The 19,450-nt window shown below is 43.4% G+C and overlaps 2 protein-coding genes across 3 annotated transcripts; both read right to left on the reverse strand.

The window, feature by feature from the left end:
* Positions 1 to 257: 257 nt before the first annotated feature.
* On the reverse strand, positions 258 to 9,323 carry LOC111964213 (zinc finger protein ubi-d4). 2 transcript variants are annotated; one of them, XM_023988004.2, is made up of 12 exons: positions 8,574 to 9,323; positions 6,607 to 6,767; positions 5,824 to 5,931; positions 5,499 to 5,680; positions 5,291 to 5,383; positions 4,988 to 5,072; positions 4,298 to 4,339; positions 2,717 to 2,854; positions 2,514 to 2,645; positions 2,166 to 2,278; positions 1,962 to 2,043; positions 258 to 1,533 (listed from the first exon to the last, which is right to left on the reverse strand). In XM_023988004.2, the coding sequence occupies exons 1-12, from the start codon at positions 8,603 to 8,605 to the stop codon at positions 1,451 to 1,453; spliced, it is 1,251 nt and encodes a 416-aa protein (XP_023843772.1). In that variant the 5' UTR covers positions 8,606 to 9,323; the 3' UTR covers positions 258 to 1,450. The 2 variants fall into 2 exon arrangements, with proteins under 2 accessions (XP_023843772.1, XP_023843773.1); XM_023988005.2 differs by lacking the exon at positions 4,298 to 4,339 and having other exon boundaries at positions 8,574 to 9,322.
* Positions 9,324 to 13,597: 4,274 nt separating this feature from the next.
* On the reverse strand, positions 13,598 to 17,623 carry LOC111963711 (zinc finger protein ubi-d4-like). The gene is made up of 5 exons (XM_023987212.2): positions 16,869 to 17,623; positions 14,902 to 15,062; positions 14,119 to 14,226; positions 13,794 to 13,975; positions 13,598 to 13,678 (listed from the first exon to the last, which is right to left on the reverse strand). Exons 1-5 carry the CDS (start codon positions 16,898 to 16,900, stop codon positions 13,598 to 13,600), a joined length of 564 nt encoding a protein of 187 aa, XP_023842980.1. The 5' UTR covers positions 16,901 to 17,623.
* Between the last annotated feature and the right edge of the window lie 1,827 nt (positions 17,624 to 19,450).

Here is a 19,450-nt window from a genome sequence, read left to right on the forward strand (position 1 = left end):
ATGGCTCCACATCATCCTAAAAACATTKTTCCATCTCCCCACAGTCCCAGTAGCTCTTGAATGGCTCCTCTGGCTATAAATGAAGGGAATCATAGAGCATGACAGTCTGCGATATGAGACAGTGGAGCAGGTTAGAGCAGGGTGGGATGAGACTTCAGAGCTGATATGGGCAGGTAAACACAAAGTCCTGTGCTTGGTAGTTGTCTGTTTTTAAATTATCTCCCAACACATAACAAGGAGTCAAAAAGGGGTCSAGATTAGGACTGCTGCAAATCAACGTTTATTGGTTGCATACACAGTTTGGTAGATGTTATAGCGGGTGCAGCGAAATACTTACGTTGCTAGCAGTAAAATGTCAAACTGCTCTCCAGGATCAGTGTTGTCTACCAATGGATTAGGTAACTATTTTTGGTAAAAGGCTGATTGTGGACATAGGATACACTAAAATCACTCAATCACCACACAAACCAGCATCCATTCTGACTCTTTCCTCAACAGCAGCAAACACCCAATCTTTAATTCCTTAAAAAAAWAAATAKWAATTGTTACGCCAAAGTCCTCTTTCTCTCACCGAGATAGAGATTGATGTAATAGTAAGGCCCTCTTAACGCCCAATGCTTCCTAACTCTCAATATTGTCTCCACATCAGGTAGTCTGACTACCAGTCTTTTTAGCTAGCATTCCACTCCTTGCCACTCCAGTCTTTTTGAATGTCAAGGAATGTAATGGCTGAACAGAGGGCAGCTTTTAAATAATTCCCACCTTTATATTCTATACAAATATATAAATATACAAAACCTTTGAACATGTTCTTATTATGAACAAGCATTGGCATGCTAATTGACTCAAACAATTTCTCTCCTCTACATGCAAAACTGATATTTTGCCGAATAAAAGTAGGATCTGAGCAGTCGTGTGCATGAACTGTATGTGAGACTGTGTTCAGGTATTTTGGCTGGCAAAAGCAGTTTGTGGTTTAAGCCACTCAAACAAACTTCATGTATTGTCAAGTTCAGGATATTGACACATTGAGTTTGATATATTGACAAATAGTTGAAAACAAAAGCCTATGGGTCACTTGAGCTTGGAACTGTGTAACAGCCATATAAGAACCAAACCAAGACCTGTTTCAGCACGGGGCTGGTAAGGTGTTCCCTTCCAAACCGAGGCCTTTTTCAGCAAGGGGCTGGTAAGGTATGCTTCCCCGAGGCCTGTTTCAGAAGGGGTGTTGGTGAGGTATGCTTCCCCGAGGCCTGTTTCAGAAGGGGGGTTGGTAAGGTATGCTTCCCCGAGGGCCTGTTTCAGAAGGGGGGTTGGTGAGGTATGCTTCCCCGAGGCCTGTTTCAGAAGGGAGGTTGGTGAGGTATGCTTCCCTTTTCACAAGTAATCTGTCCCACTAACTCCTCTCTGCTGACCAGTGATGGAGAACCTGTGAGAGGGTGGGGGTCCATCACGACGGAGGGGCATTAGGTGTCTGGTATATGGACGCCTTGTCTTTCAACAGGTCCAGACACAGATGGCAGCTCCAGCTCCCTGTTAAGAGGACACAAGGAAACAGAGTGGTGAGTGACTCACAGACTTGCTATAAATATCCTGTCTTCCATGGATCCACATCTGGTCATTAGCCCAGTTGAAGTCACTGGGTTTAAAGGTACAGGCTATTTTGTGCTGTAATACCTTGCATTGACTTAGCATTTCAAGATTTCAAGGCTAGTTAACTGCTGAAAGCAGTGATTCATCAGTAAAACACCCGGCCGTGCTATCGTTGTCTGGCTCCGCCGCCTGAGAGCCCGACTTGGACATTCTGCTRTGCCAAATGTACTCAGATAAATCTGTCTCCATATGGAGATAAAACCACAACAGTCATCATCAAAAACTTTGACTCAAATATCCCCTATTAGACAGGCAAATGGTCCCCAGTGGTGCATCCTGAACAGATYGATCCATTATCCTGCTCTCACCTTCTGGAGGTTCAGCCATAGCAGGGCTGAGACAGTACATGTGATAGCCTCTATCACAGTCATCACAGAAGAGAAGCTGGTCCTGGACAAAAGACAACAGGCTCATTATACAACACAATTTTTCAGCGCAWCACTTCATTTTAAATATACAGTATACTTCATTTGTCCCACAGTAATAAGTATGAAGTCTGCAGGTCAACTCACGTCGTTCTCTGAGGTGCCACAGATGTTGCAGCACTTGCACTCGATGCACTGCCAGCGGTAGGTCTTCACTGCAGCCATCATCACAGGGGTGAACTGCAGGCAGGACGGGTGGCCTGGGTTGGACACAGAGAATGGGTGAACAAACTGTCTGCCGCCATCATACTACTACTGGTCTTTGTAACTACGCCATCATGCGTCTGACTCTGAACACACTCAATACCAACCTAAAGTAAAGTCTACCACTCACACATGCATTCATTTGCATGCTCATACAAATATACACAAATGGTCTCAAAGGCCTAGGTTAGCCCTGTCTCTCAGGGTAAAGGCCAGGGTTGGAAGGGTTACCTGAACGTCCACAGTCTGAGCAGGACTGCAGCTCCTCTGACTGGCCCGTCTTCTGGTTGAGGGCAGAGTCTCCCAGGCAGAAGTCACAGTAGTTATTGGGTATCGCCAAACCGTCTGGACCTTTCTTGGGTGCTGTGAGGGAGAAACACAGAATGAAATMATAAGTATGGGTCTGCATTCAAAGGTTTCAAATGGTCACTTACTCTTGGGCTCCTCAGGCTGGGGCGGGGTGGGTGTGTGGACCTCAGGCTCCTCCTTGTCCCCTKCCTCCTCCTCAGCCAGGTGGGAGTGGGCGTAGTGGTAGCTCAGGCCCGGACGGTTCTTGTAACGCTTCCCACAGACTGCCAGAGAAACCCCCAAACACAACACGTGTTAAAACGAAACATACGTAAACCATTAAGTAGCCTTCATACTAGAACGGAGTACATTTTTCTCCACTGAAATATATCGCCTCGATCTGATCTTTATTTACTGATGAGGAAAATCATATTGATGCATTAGTGTCCACGTGCCTGGTCTAGAGCAATGGTATGCTCACCCAGACATCCATCCACTCACTCAATCACCCTCTCTTATTTCATCACACAATCCCATCATATTTCTTCATCTGATACCTAGAGGGGCAAGAATACTGACTGGGTCAGCRCCCAGCCCCCATTACCCCCCCTCCAGTTCCAACCCTAGCCCCAGTTGCAACACAATCTCCAACCCRAGTTCTCTTTCTTTCTCTCTGCATTGTTGGGAAGGGCCCGTAAATAAGCATTTCACTGTTAGTCTACACTGGTTGTTTACAAAGCATGTGACAAATAACATTTGATTTGAACCTCAGGCCGCCTGTCTCTATGTGAGTCAGACCGCCAGTTCCAGGCCATTGTGCAGCATGGTCCATGGTGCAGAACCCAGGTTAGGCATTCCTCTACAATCTCTCTCCCCATGCGCACTCACATCAGGATCCACACAGCCAGACAGCAAGCTGGTTCAACACAAAAGCAGAGGCACTATTTCACTCTAAAGAAACAGGTGAGGACAAGACGAGTTAAGAAAAAAAGAAATGGAGCAAAGAAATGCAAATGAGACATTCAGTTAAGAGACAGATTATGACATGAAAGAAAACACAGACTACAGTTGATTGGCTGTAGTGTGTGCAATACGATAATGTGATATGCCATTTAGGAGACGCTTTAACCAAAGCAACAGTCATGCGTTCATACATTTTACGTATGGGTGGTCCCGGGAATCAAACCCACTACCCTGGCGTTACAAGCTCTACCACCTGAGCTACAAAGGACCACGATGTGATGCAATAATATCATGTGTGAAATACATATTTAACATTTTACATAAGACATTTAGCAGACACTCTTATCATACATTTTCATATTTGTTCGTACTGGTCCCCRGTGAAAATCGAACCCACAACCCTGGCGTTGCAAGTGACATGCTCTACCAACTAAGCCAAGATGTTCCTAAATACAACTACCTTGGAGTAGCCTAAATGTCATTTAGGATAAAATACAAAAAGTACACTGCTTCTTAAACCGTGAGGTGGAACTCATGCACAGAGAAGTAATCTCCACACTACACATTCACAATCCACCCTCAAGCATATCAAGTTACTTATACTCTGAGRCAATTGAATTATACCTTGAAAATGAGACCTTATTCAGTGGATGAGGGTGAGGCAGCAACACTAACCTCAAAGCATTCTACATGTTAGCTAACACACACCGAGAGAAAGACAAACAGACTGGACTGGAGGCAGAGGAAAAAGGAGAGAAATATACCTCGTCCAGAAGGTTGTGAAATATGCTTTTGTTTGAAAGTGTCTGAAAGAGGAGAGAAAAGAGAAAAAGGAGAGAGTCTCAGAGAAGTACGCTCAAAGACTGACAATCAGAAAGACATCAACATTACCCCGAGTTTCATCTGCAATGGAAGACAATTTCAGGAGTGAAAAACAACTGACTGTCTGCTTCCCAACAAGAGAGTTCCTAAGGAGTAAAGAGAGTAGGCCCTCCTCCAAAGCCATCTGCACTCCCACTGTTCTCCTCCAAAGCCATCTGCACTCCCACTGTTCTCCTCCAAAGCCATCTGCCACTCCACTGCTCTCCTCAAAGCCATCTGCACTCCCACTGTCTCCTCCCAAAGCCATCTGCACTCCCCACTGCTCTCCTCCAAAGCCATCTGCACTCCCACTGTTCTCCTCCAAAGCCATCTGCACTCCCACTGCTCTCCTCCAAAGCCATCTGCACTCCCACTGCTCTCCTCCAAAGCCATCTGCACTCCCACTGCTCTCCCCCAAAGCCATCTGCACTCCCACTTGTCTCCTCCAAAGCCATCTGCACTCCCACTGCTTCTCCTCCCAAAGCCATCTGCACTCCCACTGTTCTCCTCCAAAGCCATCTGCACTCCCACTGTTCTCCTCCAAAGCCATCTGCACTCCCACTGTTCTCCTCCAAGGCCCTGCTGGGACTCACTGTCACAGGAGTAAGGCTTGTCCTTGTCCTCCAGTGCAGCCGCCGCAGCATCCAGCTTCTTCTTGGCACTGCTCACTCCACGACCCTAAGGACAAACACACCATCATACTCAATATCATAGGTACAGACATGGTGCCACAGTGGACACATCCACCATTTCAGATCACATGCCCGTAACATTGAGTAAAGTGAGTCTCTAACTGTAAGTGGCTCTGGATAAGAGCGTCTGCTAAATGACTATGCTAAATGTAATGCAAAATGTAACATTAACTACAATTATTGGTTTAGAAAAGCTTCACTCACCTTTCCCTTTCCTTTMCCTCTTCTTTTGGGGGTGTCCTCCTCATAGTCCTCATCCTCCAAGTCATCCAGGAAGTCATCTGCCTCCAGGACTCTCTGTATAGAGAGAAGAATGCATGTTGCTGTAGTATCTAATGTCATTGGAGGAGTAATAAACTGTAAACCATGCTAGGTATCACACGATCCCTCCAACCACAGCAGGCTAAGGTACCTTTCTGACACGTGCTGCAGGGGTGACTCCCCCACAAGTGTAGTCTGCCAGACTGGACTCCTCTTCTGTCCCATGAAGCTCCGGAAGACCCCGTTTGTCCAGGGGTTCCCCCTTCAGCAGGGCTTCCAGACTGCTGCCATCAGATGATGACAGGGCATCCTTCTTAAAACCCAAGTCCAGTTCTACAGACAGGGAGAACCACAAACAACCTTTARAAAGGAGTGAAGAACCAACAGAAAACTCCGGCACAGAGGGGCACACAAACATGTCGTCAACACAGTAATAGTGTTATTAAGCTGACTAGTATCCCATGATTAGGACGTACCTGACTTTAGAGGGGGTAAGACCAGCCGAGGATCCTCTGGGGGGAGGGCTCGTCGTTTCTTCCTCCACCTGCGGGATGGGTAGGTGTACAGCTGTCCTGGGGCCACTCCTGAGAGAGGACAGATAAGATGTCCACTAACGTACCTAGACATTTATATAGACCTATAAAACAGACATTAACTTTCACTTTATGGCCTCCCGAGTGYCGCAGCGGCCTAAGGCACTGCATCGCAGTGCTTGAGGCGTCACTACAGATCCGGGTTCGATCCCGGGCTGTGTCGCGGCCGGCCGCGACCGGGAGACCTATGAGCCGGCGCACAATTGGCCCAGCGTCGTCTGGGTTAGGGGAGGGTTTGGCTGGCTGGGATGTTCTTGTCCCATCGTGCTCTAGCGACTCCTTGTGGCTAGAGCTGTATGGTGTTTCCTCCGACACATTGGTGCAGTTGGTAACATAGGTGAACACAATTTCTACCGAGTGCTTGAACTACAGTGATCTCTTTTGATCTCCAGATCATGAGAAGATAATGAATGATACTGCCAAGTGTTTAACAACTCCGGTCCTCCAGTACKCCCAACAGCCCTGGACACACCTCATTCAACCTGTCAGGGGCTTGATGATTACTAGAATCAGGTGTGCTTGTCTGGGCCACAACGAAAATGTGTACTGTTGGGGGTACTGGAGGACCGGAGTTGGGCAAAACTCATATAGCCTACTACTCCAGGCTGTGAACTCAGTAGTTGAAATACTGTGACTTCAATTTGTGTAGATGTGTAATATATTTACCTGGTCCCCTGTGTCTCTTCTCCATCCAAATGTAACAGTTGCTCTGCGCCACTCCAGTCTGAGAGTCCAGGAAGGGCATTCGAACACTCCTCTCAGCACATAGCCGGGCGTTGTAGTTATGGCARTGCTCCATGGCATCTCTATAGCACTGCTCTCCCAGCCTTCACCCACGCACCGAGAGGAACAGCCAGGGACAAGTTAGCACCAGGAAACACACTGCCTGTGTATACTGTTATAAGAATGATACTCTTCCTGGGGTCCACAGTAATGTAACTGCTGCTTCTGCAAAAGGGTCGAAATAAATAAACCTTCATGCATCAGTTCAACAACTGACAGTACCTGGAATGTATCTCTACCATAAGAGGTTGGTATGGTATGTGTCCTACCACCTCTAAAACAAATCCTGTCTGAATTCTACTGCTCTAGCGTGCTGTAAAAGAGGCTTAAAATTGTTCAAACTTCAAAGCCTTTATCTATCACAGCCACAGCTAAAAACATGTTGGTCCTGTTAAAGCTGGCACCTCGGAGAGGCAGGCAAGCAGACTACATCATTGTATCCCTGAACTCAGTCACCGTTGAGAATGTCAGCAGTTGCTCTTTTGTTGGCTTGGCAACAGCGGTCTGCCTGGTTGGGAGCAGCAGCCTCTGCTGGCTCAGCTTTTCAACACGAATCAGCTTGAGTGAAACCTATTTTTTACTTACATAAATCTGTCTTCAAAGCACTAAGACAATCTTAAATCCATTTTAGGCAAAGGGATACAAAAGCTTTCGGGAAAGTGGGTATGGAAAGAGGTCTATGATAGAGACAACAGGGGTGTATTACTTGTATTATTTGGGGAAGTAGGTAGCCTAGTGGTTAGAGCATTGAGCCAGTAACCAAAAGGTTGTTAGATCAAATCCCAGAGCTGACAAGATACAAATATGTTGTTCTGCCCCTGAACAAGGCAGTTAACAAATTCTTATTTACAATGACGGCCTAGTGGGTTAACTGACTTGCCTACTTATATAAAGGTTAAATAAAAAATTACACAGGTTCTGTTGCGAAACGGTTTACTTCTTACTAAAACATTTTACAACTTAAACGATTTCTATTGGACAAATTCTGGTAGGTCCCTCCCTGCTCTGTTTGCTTCKTTTTGGTTCTTAAACGGTAAATGGTTTCCGTGATGAACACACCGCAGTTCACGAGTTTGAAACATTTGTTGCATTGCATGCCATGGTCATTTTTTTTTATTGGTAGAATTTGTCTTGAAGAACATCTGATTCATATTACTCTAATCTTTTGGCAAAAGCTAGTTTTAACAATGCCTCAAGGACGTTCTTCATAGTGACTAATGCATTGTGGTGACATGGATTTTCTGTTGGAAAGCAACAACAAAAAAACATGCATTCCATTTCCACATGAAAGCATCCCAGGAGCACGAATGCATACAGTGTCAGCAGATATATTCATAATACTGATTGAACACCAGGACTTGAACTAATTTCTAGCTTGAAGGACTACATTGTAAAACAACAGTAGCTATACGCACTGCAGCTAACTAAACTTAATAACCAAGTTGCCAGCTAACATGCTAATGATTGTAAACTAACATGTCACCATCCCATCTCAGCGTGGGTGTTTTCAAACTCGCGTGGAATTAGGATTATGGATGGAGTTGCGGATATGCAGTTATTCGTGTACATTTGCTAACTAGTGCCCAACATTTGGTTATATAGTGATGCCACTTGGTTATTTTCAAAGTGTTCATGAACTAGTCTTCATACAAAAACACATGACATAGCAGGTCAGTTTAGCTATGAGTACTGACACAGTTTGAAAACTGAGTTATTCGGTTTCTTTACCGAACATCTTAGACAATTTACTATACCATTTACATGTTTCTGTTACCACCGACCTTTACATTTAAACGTAAAACACATGTGCATACTTTAACTAGCAAGGGGGAAAGAACATAGCTACTTACAGTTTTACAACATTTTCAACAACAGCCGCCATCTTGGTTCGCTTTGCCGTGAAAGGTTGCGCCTGCGCAAGAAAGGAGGAAACCACTGAGGATTTTTTTGCAGTTTGTAAAGAAGACCAAGGTTATAGTGTTGCAATTATGTATCAAATTGAGTTTACAAAAAAAGCTAACAATCACTCATAGTTTAGGGCAGAGTACATTAGCCAGCTATGCAATTTCAGTAAATATGATTAAATCATGTCTTCATTATTTTATTGGAAAATAGGACACATGTATGACATACATGTCATTTAGACTTCAGTGTTGCTATTAAAACTGATTAAATGTACTACTTTTAGTGATATACAAAAATGTCCAGCAGATGGAGATGTAAACACATGGAAGGAATCATTCTGGGCATGGATTTCAAGGAGCTTTTCTGATATGTAAACTGTCAAACTCACTGAATTGCTATCCACTTTCAGCCTGTCAGTGGCCCAATATTACACCCAAGCAGAGGTCCAAACTCAGACCAGGGAGAAAGAGGCTGGCATTGGTCACTCTGCTCTAGGCAGGCCTTTCCATTCCGACTATGCTCTCGTACATCTGTGTATGCCATGCTTTTAGACCTAGACACACAGCTGGTGTTCCCAGCCAATGAGGGAGACAGTGAAGCACAACACACTTGTTTGATTGTGAAACTCACAAGGGGTCTCCTTTGAATGTCATTAGTGTTTTAGATTAGGAGTTACATAATTTATCCAGGCCAGCGGGGACACGTTCCACTTACAGCATGAGGTTGAGAGTATGATTAAATAAGAGAGGAATAGACTGGGTGGTCCCATAATCAACACAAATCAATTTTGGCGGTCACCTAGGAAATCTTCAACCAATGTGTGCTCAGTGAGATCTTCTTATCTCTGAAGTTCCTTGAAGACTCTAAAGCTCAAAGAGGCAGAACAAAATATCAAACGGAAAATCAAATTGAAAACACAGTTGAAACAGAAAGTGATGTTTTTAACTTGTTTGCTTCAACTATTTGCTCTGATCAGAGATACACCAATTAAGAGAAAAAAGGCAAAAAATATATATTTGGTCTCTCCCTCTCCTCATCCGCCCGGCTTTTTCACCCGCCTGTCTACCTCCCCTCTGAGATCCTCCCCCTGCAGGGCCCCTCTCAGTGGTGTTTCCAGACCACCCCTGCTCTCAGGGTCACTGGCTGTGTGTGTCGAGGGCCCTGTGTTAACAAAGCAAGTTGGAGCCATTCCCAGGGCTATTCAAAAACTGGAGGGACCATGGCAAACAAGAGAACGCGAGCGCGCGCGCGCACACACAGAGGGAAAAACTAAACAAGGATTTTTCTTCTTCTATCCATAACATTGCATTTATTCATAATCATTTACAGCTTGTAATTGTGTGATGCAAGTAAACAATTTGTCCAAACTTGTAAAATATGCCAGTTGATAGCAGCACGATAAGTCATTATCATACATTAAGATCAGCAAAGGTTATGATGTAATAGAGATATCTACAAAACCTTGAAGTTTGGTAAATATTAAACTGCCTATTTATTTGGACTGTGAAGCTCAAATCTTTAAATTTGGCTCTATACTCAAGCATTTTGAATTTGAGAGCAAATGTTTCAAATGAGGCGACAGTACAGAATTGCACCTTTTTATTTGAAGGTATTTTCATACATATCGGTTTTACCGTTTAGAAATGAAAGCACTTTATGCATCTAGTCCCCTCATTTGAAGGTGTCYTAAGTACACTGAACAAAAATATTAAAACGCAACATGTAAAGTGTTGGTCCCCTGTTTCATGAGCTGAAATAAAAGATCCCAGAAATGTTACATATGCACAAAAAGCTTATTTCATTCAGATTGTGCACAAATTTGTTTACATCCCTGTTAGTGAACATTTCTCCTTTGCCAAGATAATCCATCCACCTGACAGGTGTGGCATTTCAAGATGCTGATTAAACAGCATGATCATTACACAAGTGCACCTTGTGCTGGGAAGATAATAATGGAGCCGGAGGAGATGGCTGCCGTTTTATGGGCTCCTAACCAATTGTGCTATTGTGTGTTTTTTTGCATTATTTGTAACTTATTTTGTACATAWTGTTTCTGGCACTGTCTAGTACGACAGAAAAAAAGCATCTTGATATCAGAACAGTGATTACTCACCTCGTACTGGATGAAGARTTTTTTCTTTAACAAGTCGGACGTGAAGGATTTACTTCAGACACCGGACAAGGCTCAAATTCCTGTCATTCGCATGAAGAAGAGACGGAGATATAGCGGTCGTAGGTCTGGAGAATCCGACGGTGAGTGGGTAACACGCCTCTACCATCAGTCCTATTAGCCAACATGCAATCACTGGATAATAAACTGAATGAGCTACGATAAAGACTATCCTACCAACGGGACATTAAAAACTCTAATATCTTATGTTTCACCGAGTCGTGGCTGAACGACAACATGGATAACATACAGCTGGCTAGGTTTTCCGTGCATCGACAAGATAGAACAGCTTCCTCCTGTAAGATAAGTTTTCACAGACCACCCCGGCGGTCTGTGTCTATTTGTCAATAACACCTGGTGCATGAAATCTAATATTAAGGAAGTCTTGAGGTTTTGCTCGCCTGAGGTAGAGTATCTCATGATAAGCTGTAGACCACACTATTTACAAAGAGAGTTCATTTCTATTTTTCGTAGCAGTCTATTTATCACCACAAACCAATGCTGGCACTAAGACCGCACTCAACGAGCTGTATAAGGCATTAAGCAAACAAGAAAATGCTCATCCAGAGGCGGCGCTCCTTTTGGCCGGGGACTTTAATGCAGGGAAACTTAAATCTGTTTTACCTAATTTCTACCAGCATGTTACATGTGCAACCAGAGGGAGGAAAAAAACAAAAAAACTCTAGACCACCTTTAATTCACACATAGCGACACATACAAAGCTCTCCCTCGCCCTCCATTTGGCAAATCTGACCATAACGCTATCCTCCTGATTCCTAATTACAAGTAAAAACTAAAGCAGGAAGTACCAATGACTTGCTCAATACAGAAGTGGTCAGATMATGCAGATGCTAAGCTACAGGACTGTTTTGCTACTGTATCACAGACTGAAATATGTTCCGGGATTCTTCCGATGGCATTGAGGAGTACATCAGTCACTGGCTTCATCAATAAGTACATTGATGACGTCGTCCCCACAGTGACCGTACATACATACCCCAACCAGAAGCCATGGATTACAGGTAACATTTGGACTAAGCTAAAAGGGTAGAGCTGCCACTTTCAAGGAGCGGGACTCTAACCCTTATAAGAAATCCCGCTATGCCATCCGAAGAACCATCAAACAGGCAAAGTGTAAATACAGGACAGATTGAATCCTACTGGCAAGATATGCAAATTTAGGGATGACATTCCAGCAACAAACGCTGACACTACACATCCAAGTATATCGGACCAAATTATGATAGACAAGAATTTTACTTTTGAATTCCGTAAAGTCAGTGTGGAAGAGGTGAAAAAATTATTGTTGTCTATCAACAATGACAAGCCACTAGGATCTAACAATCTAGATGGAAAATTACTGTGGGATAATAGCAGACGATATTGCCACTCCTATTTGCCACGTCTTTAATTTAAGCCAACTAGAGTGTGCCRTCAGGCTTGGAGGGAAGCTAAAGTCATTCCGCTACCCAAGAATAGTAAAGCCCCCTTTACTGGTTCAAATAGCAAACCAATCAGCCAGTTACCAACCCTTAGTAAACTTCTGGAAAAAATTGTGATTGACCAGATACAATGCTATTTTACAGTAAACAAATTGACAAGGAAGGACACTCAACAAGCACAGCACTGACAACAAATGACTGATGATTGGCAGAGAGAAATTGATGATAAAATGATTGTGGGGGCTGTTTTGTTAGACTTCAGTGCAGCTTTTGACATTATTGAGCATAGTATGCTGCTGGAAAAACATATGTGTTATGGCTTTACACCCCCTGCTATATTGTGGATAAAGAGTTACTTGTCTAACAGAACACAGAGGGTGTTCTTTAATGGAAGCCTATCAAATATAATCCAGTTAGAATCAGAAATTCCGCAGGGTAGCTGTTTAGGCCCCTTGCTTTGTTCAATTTTTACTAACGACATGCCACTGACTTCGAGTAAAGCGTTTCTATGTATGCGGATGACTCAACACTATCACACTATCAACACTATCACACGTCAGCTACTACAACGACTGAAATGACTGCAACACTCAACAAAGAGCTGCAGTTAGTTTGAGTGGGTGGCAAGGAATAAGTTAGCCCTAAATATTTCTTAAAACTTAAAGCATTGTTTTTGGAACAAAACACTCACTAAACTCTAAACCTCAACTAAATCTTGTAATAAATAATGTGGAAATTGAGCAAGTTGAGATGACTAAATTGCTTGTAGTAACATGAGATTGTAAACTGTCATGGTCAAAACATATTGATGCAGTAGTAGATAAGATGTGGAGAAGTCTGTCTATAATAAAGCAATGCTCTGCCTTCTTAACAACACTATCAACAAAGCAGGTCCTACAGGCCCTAGTTGTCACACCTTGACTACTGTTCAGTCGTGTGGGCAGGTGCCACAAAAAAATACGGTACACAGAGAGCTAATATTAGTAATATGCATGTCAATCTCTCCTGGCTGAAAGTGGAAGAGCGATTGACTTCTTCACTACTTTATTTATGAGAGGCATTGGCATGTTGAATGCACCGAGCTGTCTAAACTACTGGCACACAGCTCAGACACCCATGCATACCCCACAAGACATGCCACAAGAGGTCTCTTCACAGTCCCCAAGTCCAGAACAGACTATGGGAGGCACACAGTACTACATAGAGSCATGACTACATGGAACTCTATTCCACATCAAGTAACTGACGCAAGCAGTAAATTAAAAAACGCCTTATGGAACAGCGGGGACTGTGAAGCAACACAAACATTGGCACAGACACACACAAGATAACATATGCACTATACATACACATGGATTTANCCTCTTCTTTTGGGGGTGTCCTCCTCATAGTCCTCATCCTCCAAGTCATCCAGGAAGTCATCTGCCTCCAGGACTCTCTGTATAGAGAGAAGAATGCATGTTGCTGTAGTATCTAATGTCATTGGAGGAGTAATAAACTGTAAACCATGCTAGGTATCACACGATCCCTCCAACCACAGCAGGCTAAGGTACCTTTCTGACACGTGCTGCAGGGGTGACTCCCCCACAAGTGTAGTCTGCCAGACTGGACTCCTCTTCTGTCCCATGAAGCTCCGGAAGACCCCGTTTGTCCAGGGGTTCCCCCTTCAGCAGGGCTTCCAGACTGCTGCCATCAGATGATGACAGGGCATCCTTCTTAAAACCCAAGTCCAGTTCTACAGACAGGGAGAACCACAAACAACCTTTARAAAGGAGTGAAGAACCAACAGAAAACTCCGGCACAGAGGGGCACACAAACATGTCGTCAACACAGTAATAGTGTTATTAAGCTGACTAGTATCCCATGATTAGGACGTACCTGACTTTAGAGGGGGTAAGACCAGCCGAGGATCCTCTGGGGGGAGGGCTCGTCGTTTCTTCCTCCACCTGCGGGATGGGTAGGTGTACAGCTGTCCTGGGGCCACTCCTGAGAGAGGACAGATAAGATGTCCACTAACGTACCTAGACATTTATATAGACCTATAAAACAGACATTAACTTTCACTTTATGGCCTCCCGAGTGYCGCAGCGGCCTAAGGCACTGCATCGCAGTGCTTGAGGCGTCACTACAGATCCGGGTTCGATCCCGGGCTGTGTCGCGGCCGGCCGCGACCGGGAGACCTATGAGCCGGCGCACAATTGGCCCAGCGTCGTCTGGGTTAGGGGAGGGTTTGGCTGGCTGGGATGTTCTTGTCCCATCGTGCTCTAGCGACTCCTTGTGGCTAGAGCTGTATGGTGTTTCCTCCGACACATTGGTGCAGTTGGTAACATAGGTGAACACAATTTCTACCGAGTGCTTGAACTACAGTGATCTCTTTTGATCTCCAGATCATGAGAAGATAATGAATGATACTGCCAAGTGTTTAACAACTCCGGTCCTCCAGTACKCCCAACAGCCCTGGACACACCTCATTCAACCTGTCAGGGGCTTGATGATTACTAGAATCAGGTGTGCTTGTCTGGGCCACAACGAAAATGTGTACTGTTGGGGGTACTGGAGGACCGGAGTTGGGCAAAACTCATATAGCCTACTACTCCAGGCTGTGAACTCAGTAGTTGAAATACTGTGACTTCAATTTGTGTAGATGTGTAATATATTTACCTGGTCCCCTGTGTCTCTTCTCCATCCAAATGTAACAGTTGCTCTGCGCCACTCCAGTCTGAGAGTCCAGGAAGGGCATTCGAACACTCCTCTCAGCACATAGCCGGGCGTTGTAGTTATGGCARTGCTCCATGGCATCTCTATAGCACTGCTCTCCCAGCCTTCACCCACGCACCGAGAGGAACAGCCAGGGACAAGTTAGCACCAGGAAACACACTGCCTGTGTATACTGTTATAAGAATGATACTCTTCCTGGGGTCCACAGTAATGTAACTGCTGCTTCTGCAAAAGGGTCGAAATAAATAAACCTTCATGCATCAGTTCAACAACTGACAGTACCTGGAATGTATCTCTACCATAAGAGGTTGGTATGGTATGTGTCCTACCACCTCTAAAACAAATCCTGTCTGAATTCTACTGCTCTAGCGTGCTGTAAAAGAGGCTTAAAATTGTTCAAACTTCAAAGCCTTTATCTATCACAGCCACAGCTAAAAACATGTTGGTCCTGTTAAAGCTGGCACCTCGGAGAGGCAGGCAAGCAGACTACATCATTGTATCCCTGAACTCAGTCACCGTTGAGAATGTCAGCAGTTGCTCTTTTGTTGGCTTGGCAACAGCGGTCTGCCTGGTTGGGAGCAGCAGCCTCTGCTGGCTCAGCTTTTCAACACGAATCAGCTTGAGTGAAACCTATTTTTTACTTACATAAATCTGTCTTCAAAGCACTAAGACAATCTTAAATCCATTTTAGGCAAAGGGATACAAAAGCTTTCGGGAAAGTGGGTATGGAAAGAGGTCTATGATAGAGACAACAGGGGTGTATTACTTGTATTATTTGGGGAAGTAGGTAGCCTAGTGGTTAGAGCATTGAGCCAGTAACCAAAAGGTTGTTAGATCAAATCCCAGAGCTGACAAGATACAAATATGTTGTTCTGCCCCTGAACAAGGCAGTTAACAAATTCTTATTTACAATGACGGCCTAGTGGGTTAACTGACTTGCCTACTTATATAAAGGTTAAATAAAAAATTACACAGGTTCTGTTGCGAAACGGTTTACTTCTTACTAAAACATTTTACAACTTAAACGATTTCTATTGGACAAATTCTGGTAGGTCCCTCCCTGCTCTGTTTGCTTCKTTTTGGTTCTTAAACGGTAAATGGTTTCCGTGATGAACACACCGCAGTTCACGAGTTTGAAACATTTGTTGCATTGCATGCCATGGTCATTTTTTTTTATTGGTAGAATTTGTCTTGAAGAACATCTGATTCATATTACTCTAATCTTTTGGCAAAAGCTAGTTTTAACAATGCCTCAAGGACGTTCTTCATAGTGACTAATGCATTGTGGTGACATGGATTTTCTGTTGGAAAGCAACAACAAAAAAACATGCATTCCATTTCCACATGAAAGCATCCCAGGAGCACGAATGCATACAGTGTCAGCAGATATATTCATAATACTGATTGAACACCAGGACTTGAACTAATTTCTAGCTTGAAGGACTACATTGTAAAACAACAGTAGCTATACGCACTGCAGCTAACTAAACTTAATAACCAAGTTGCCAGCTAACATGCTAATGATTGTAAACTAACATGTCACCATCCCATCTCAGCGTGGGTGTTTTCAAACTCGCGTGGAATTAGGATTATGGATGGAGTTGCGGATATGCAGTTATTCGTGTACATTTGCTAACTAGTGCCCAACATTTGGTTATATAGTGATGCCACTTGGTTATTTTCAAAGTGTTCATGAACTAGTCTTCATACAAAAACACATGACATAGCAGGTCAGTTTAGCTATGAGTACTGACACAGTTTGAAAACTGAGTTATTCGGTTTCTTTACCGAACATCTTAGACAATTTACTATACCATTTACATGTTTCTGTTACCACCGACCTTTACATTTAAACGTAAAACACATGTGCATACTTTAACTAGCAAGGGGGAAAGAACATAGCTACTTACAGTTTTACAACATTTTCAACAACAGCCGCCATCTTGGTTCGCTTTGCCGTGAAAGGTTGCGCCTGCGCAAGAAAGGAGGAAACCACTGAGGATTTTTTTGCAGTTTGTAAAGAAGACCAAGGTTATAGTGTTGCAATTATGTATCAAATTGAGTTTACAAAAAAAGCTAACAATCACTCATAGTTTAGGGCAGAGTACATTAGCCAGCTATGCAATTTCAGTAAATATGATTAAATCATGTCTTCATTATTTTATTGGAAAATAGGACACATGTATGACATACATGTCATTTAGACTTCAGTGTTGCTATTAAAACTGATTAAATGTACTACTTTTAGTGATATACAAAAATGTCCAGCAGATGGAGATGTAAACACATGGAAGGAATCATTCTGGGCATGGATTTCAAGGAGCTTTTCTGATATGTAAACTGTCAAACTCACTGAATTGCTATCCACTTTCAGCCTGTCAGTGGCCCAATATTACACCCAAGCAGAGGTCCAAACTCAGACCAGGGAGAAAGAGGCTGGCATTGGTCACTCTGCTCTAGGCAGGCCTTTCCATTCCGACTATGCTCTCGTACATCTGTGTATGCCATGCTTTTAGACCTAGACACACAGCTGGTGTTCCCAGCCAATGAGGGAGACAGTGAAGCACAACACACTTGTTTGATTGTGAAACTCACAAGGGGTCTCCTTTGAATGTCATTAGTGTTTTAGATTAGGAGTTACATAATTTATCCAGGCCAGCGGGGACACGTTCCACTTACAGCATGAGGTTGAGAGTATGATTAAATAAGAGAGGAATAGACTGGGTGGTCCCATAATCAACACAAATCAATTTTGGCGGTCACCTAGGAAATCTTCAACCAATGTGTGCTCAGTGAGATCTTCTTATCTCTGAAGTTCCTTGAAGACTCTAAAGCTCAAAGAGGCAGAACAAAATATCAAACGGAAAATCAAATTGAAAACACAGTTGAAACAGAAAGTGATGTTTTTAACTTGTTTGCTTCAACTATTTGCTCTGATCAGAGATACACCAATTAAGAGAAAAAAGGCAAAAAATATATATTTGGTCTCTCCCTCTCCTCATCCGCCCGGCTTTTTCACCCGCCTGTCTACCTCCCCTCTGAGATCCTCCCCCTGCAGGGCCCCTCTCAGTGGTGTTTCCAGACCACCCCTGCTCTCAGGGTCACTGGCTGTGTGTGTCGAGGGCCCTGTGTTAACAAAGCAAGTTGGAGCCATTCCCAGGGCTATTCAAAAACTGGAGGGACCATGGCAAACAAGAGAACGCGAGCGCGCGCGCGCACACACAGAGGGAAAAACTAAACAAGGATTTTTCTTCTTCTATCCATAACATTGCATTTATTCATAATCATTTACAGCTTGTAATTGTGTGATGCAAGTAAACAATTTGTCCAAACTTGTAAAATATGCCAGTTGATAGCAGCACGATAAGTCATTATCATACATTAAGATCAGCAAAGGTTATGATGTAATAGAGATATCTACAAAACCTTGAAGTTTGGTAAATATTAAACTGCCTATTTATTTGGACTGTGAAGCTCAAATCTTTAAATTTGGCTCTATACTCAAGCATTTTGAATTTGAGAGCAAATGTTTCAAATGAGGCGACAGTACAGAATTGCACCTTTTTATTTGAAGGTATTTTCATACATATCGGTTTTACCGTTTAGAAATGAAAGCACTTTATGCATCTAGTCCCCTCATTTGAAGGTGTCYTAAGTACACTGAACAAAAATATTAAAACGCAACATGTAAAGTGTTGGTCCCCTGTTTCATGAGCTGAAATAAAAGATCCCAGAAATGTTACATATGCACAAAAAGCTTATTTCATTCAGATTGTGCACAAATTTGTTTACATCCCTGTTAGTGAACATTTCTCCTTTGCCAAGATAATCCATCCACCTGACAGGTGTGGCATTTCAAGATGCTGATTAAACAGCATGATCATTACACAAGTGCACCTTGTGCTGGGAAGATAATAATGGAGCCGGAGGAGATGGCTGCCGTTTTATGGGCTCCTAACCAATTGTGCTATTGTGTGTTTTTTTGCATTATTTGTAACTTATTTTGTACATAWTGTTTCTGGCACTGTCTAGTACGACAGAAAAAAAGCATCTTGATATCAGAACAGTGATTACTCACCTCGTACTGGATGAAGARTTTTTTCTTTAACAAGTCGGACGTGAAGGATTTACTTCAGACACCGGACAAGGCTCAAATTCCTGTCATTCGCATGAAGAAGAGACGGAGATATAGCGGTCGTAGGTCTGGAGAATCCGACGGTGAGTGGGTAACACGCCTCTACCATCAGTCCTATTAGCCAACATGCAATCACTGGATAATAAACTGAATGAGCTACGATAAAGACTATCCTACCAACGGGACATTAAAAACTCTAATATCTTATGTTTCACCGAGTCGTGGCTGAACGACAACATGGATAACATACAGCTGGCTAGGTTTTCCGTGCATCGACAAGATAGAACAGCTTCCTCCTGTAAGATAAGTTTTCACAGACCACCCCGGCGGTCTGTGTCTATTTGTCAATAACACCTG

The sequence above is a fragment of the Salvelinus sp. IW2-2015 genome, linkage group LG5, assembly GCF_002910315.2.
Source record: "Salvelinus sp. IW2-2015 linkage group LG5, ASM291031v2, whole genome shotgun sequence".
In the NCBI taxonomy this organism is placed as follows: Eukaryota; Metazoa; Chordata; class Actinopteri; order Salmoniformes; family Salmonidae; genus Salvelinus; species Salvelinus sp. IW2-2015.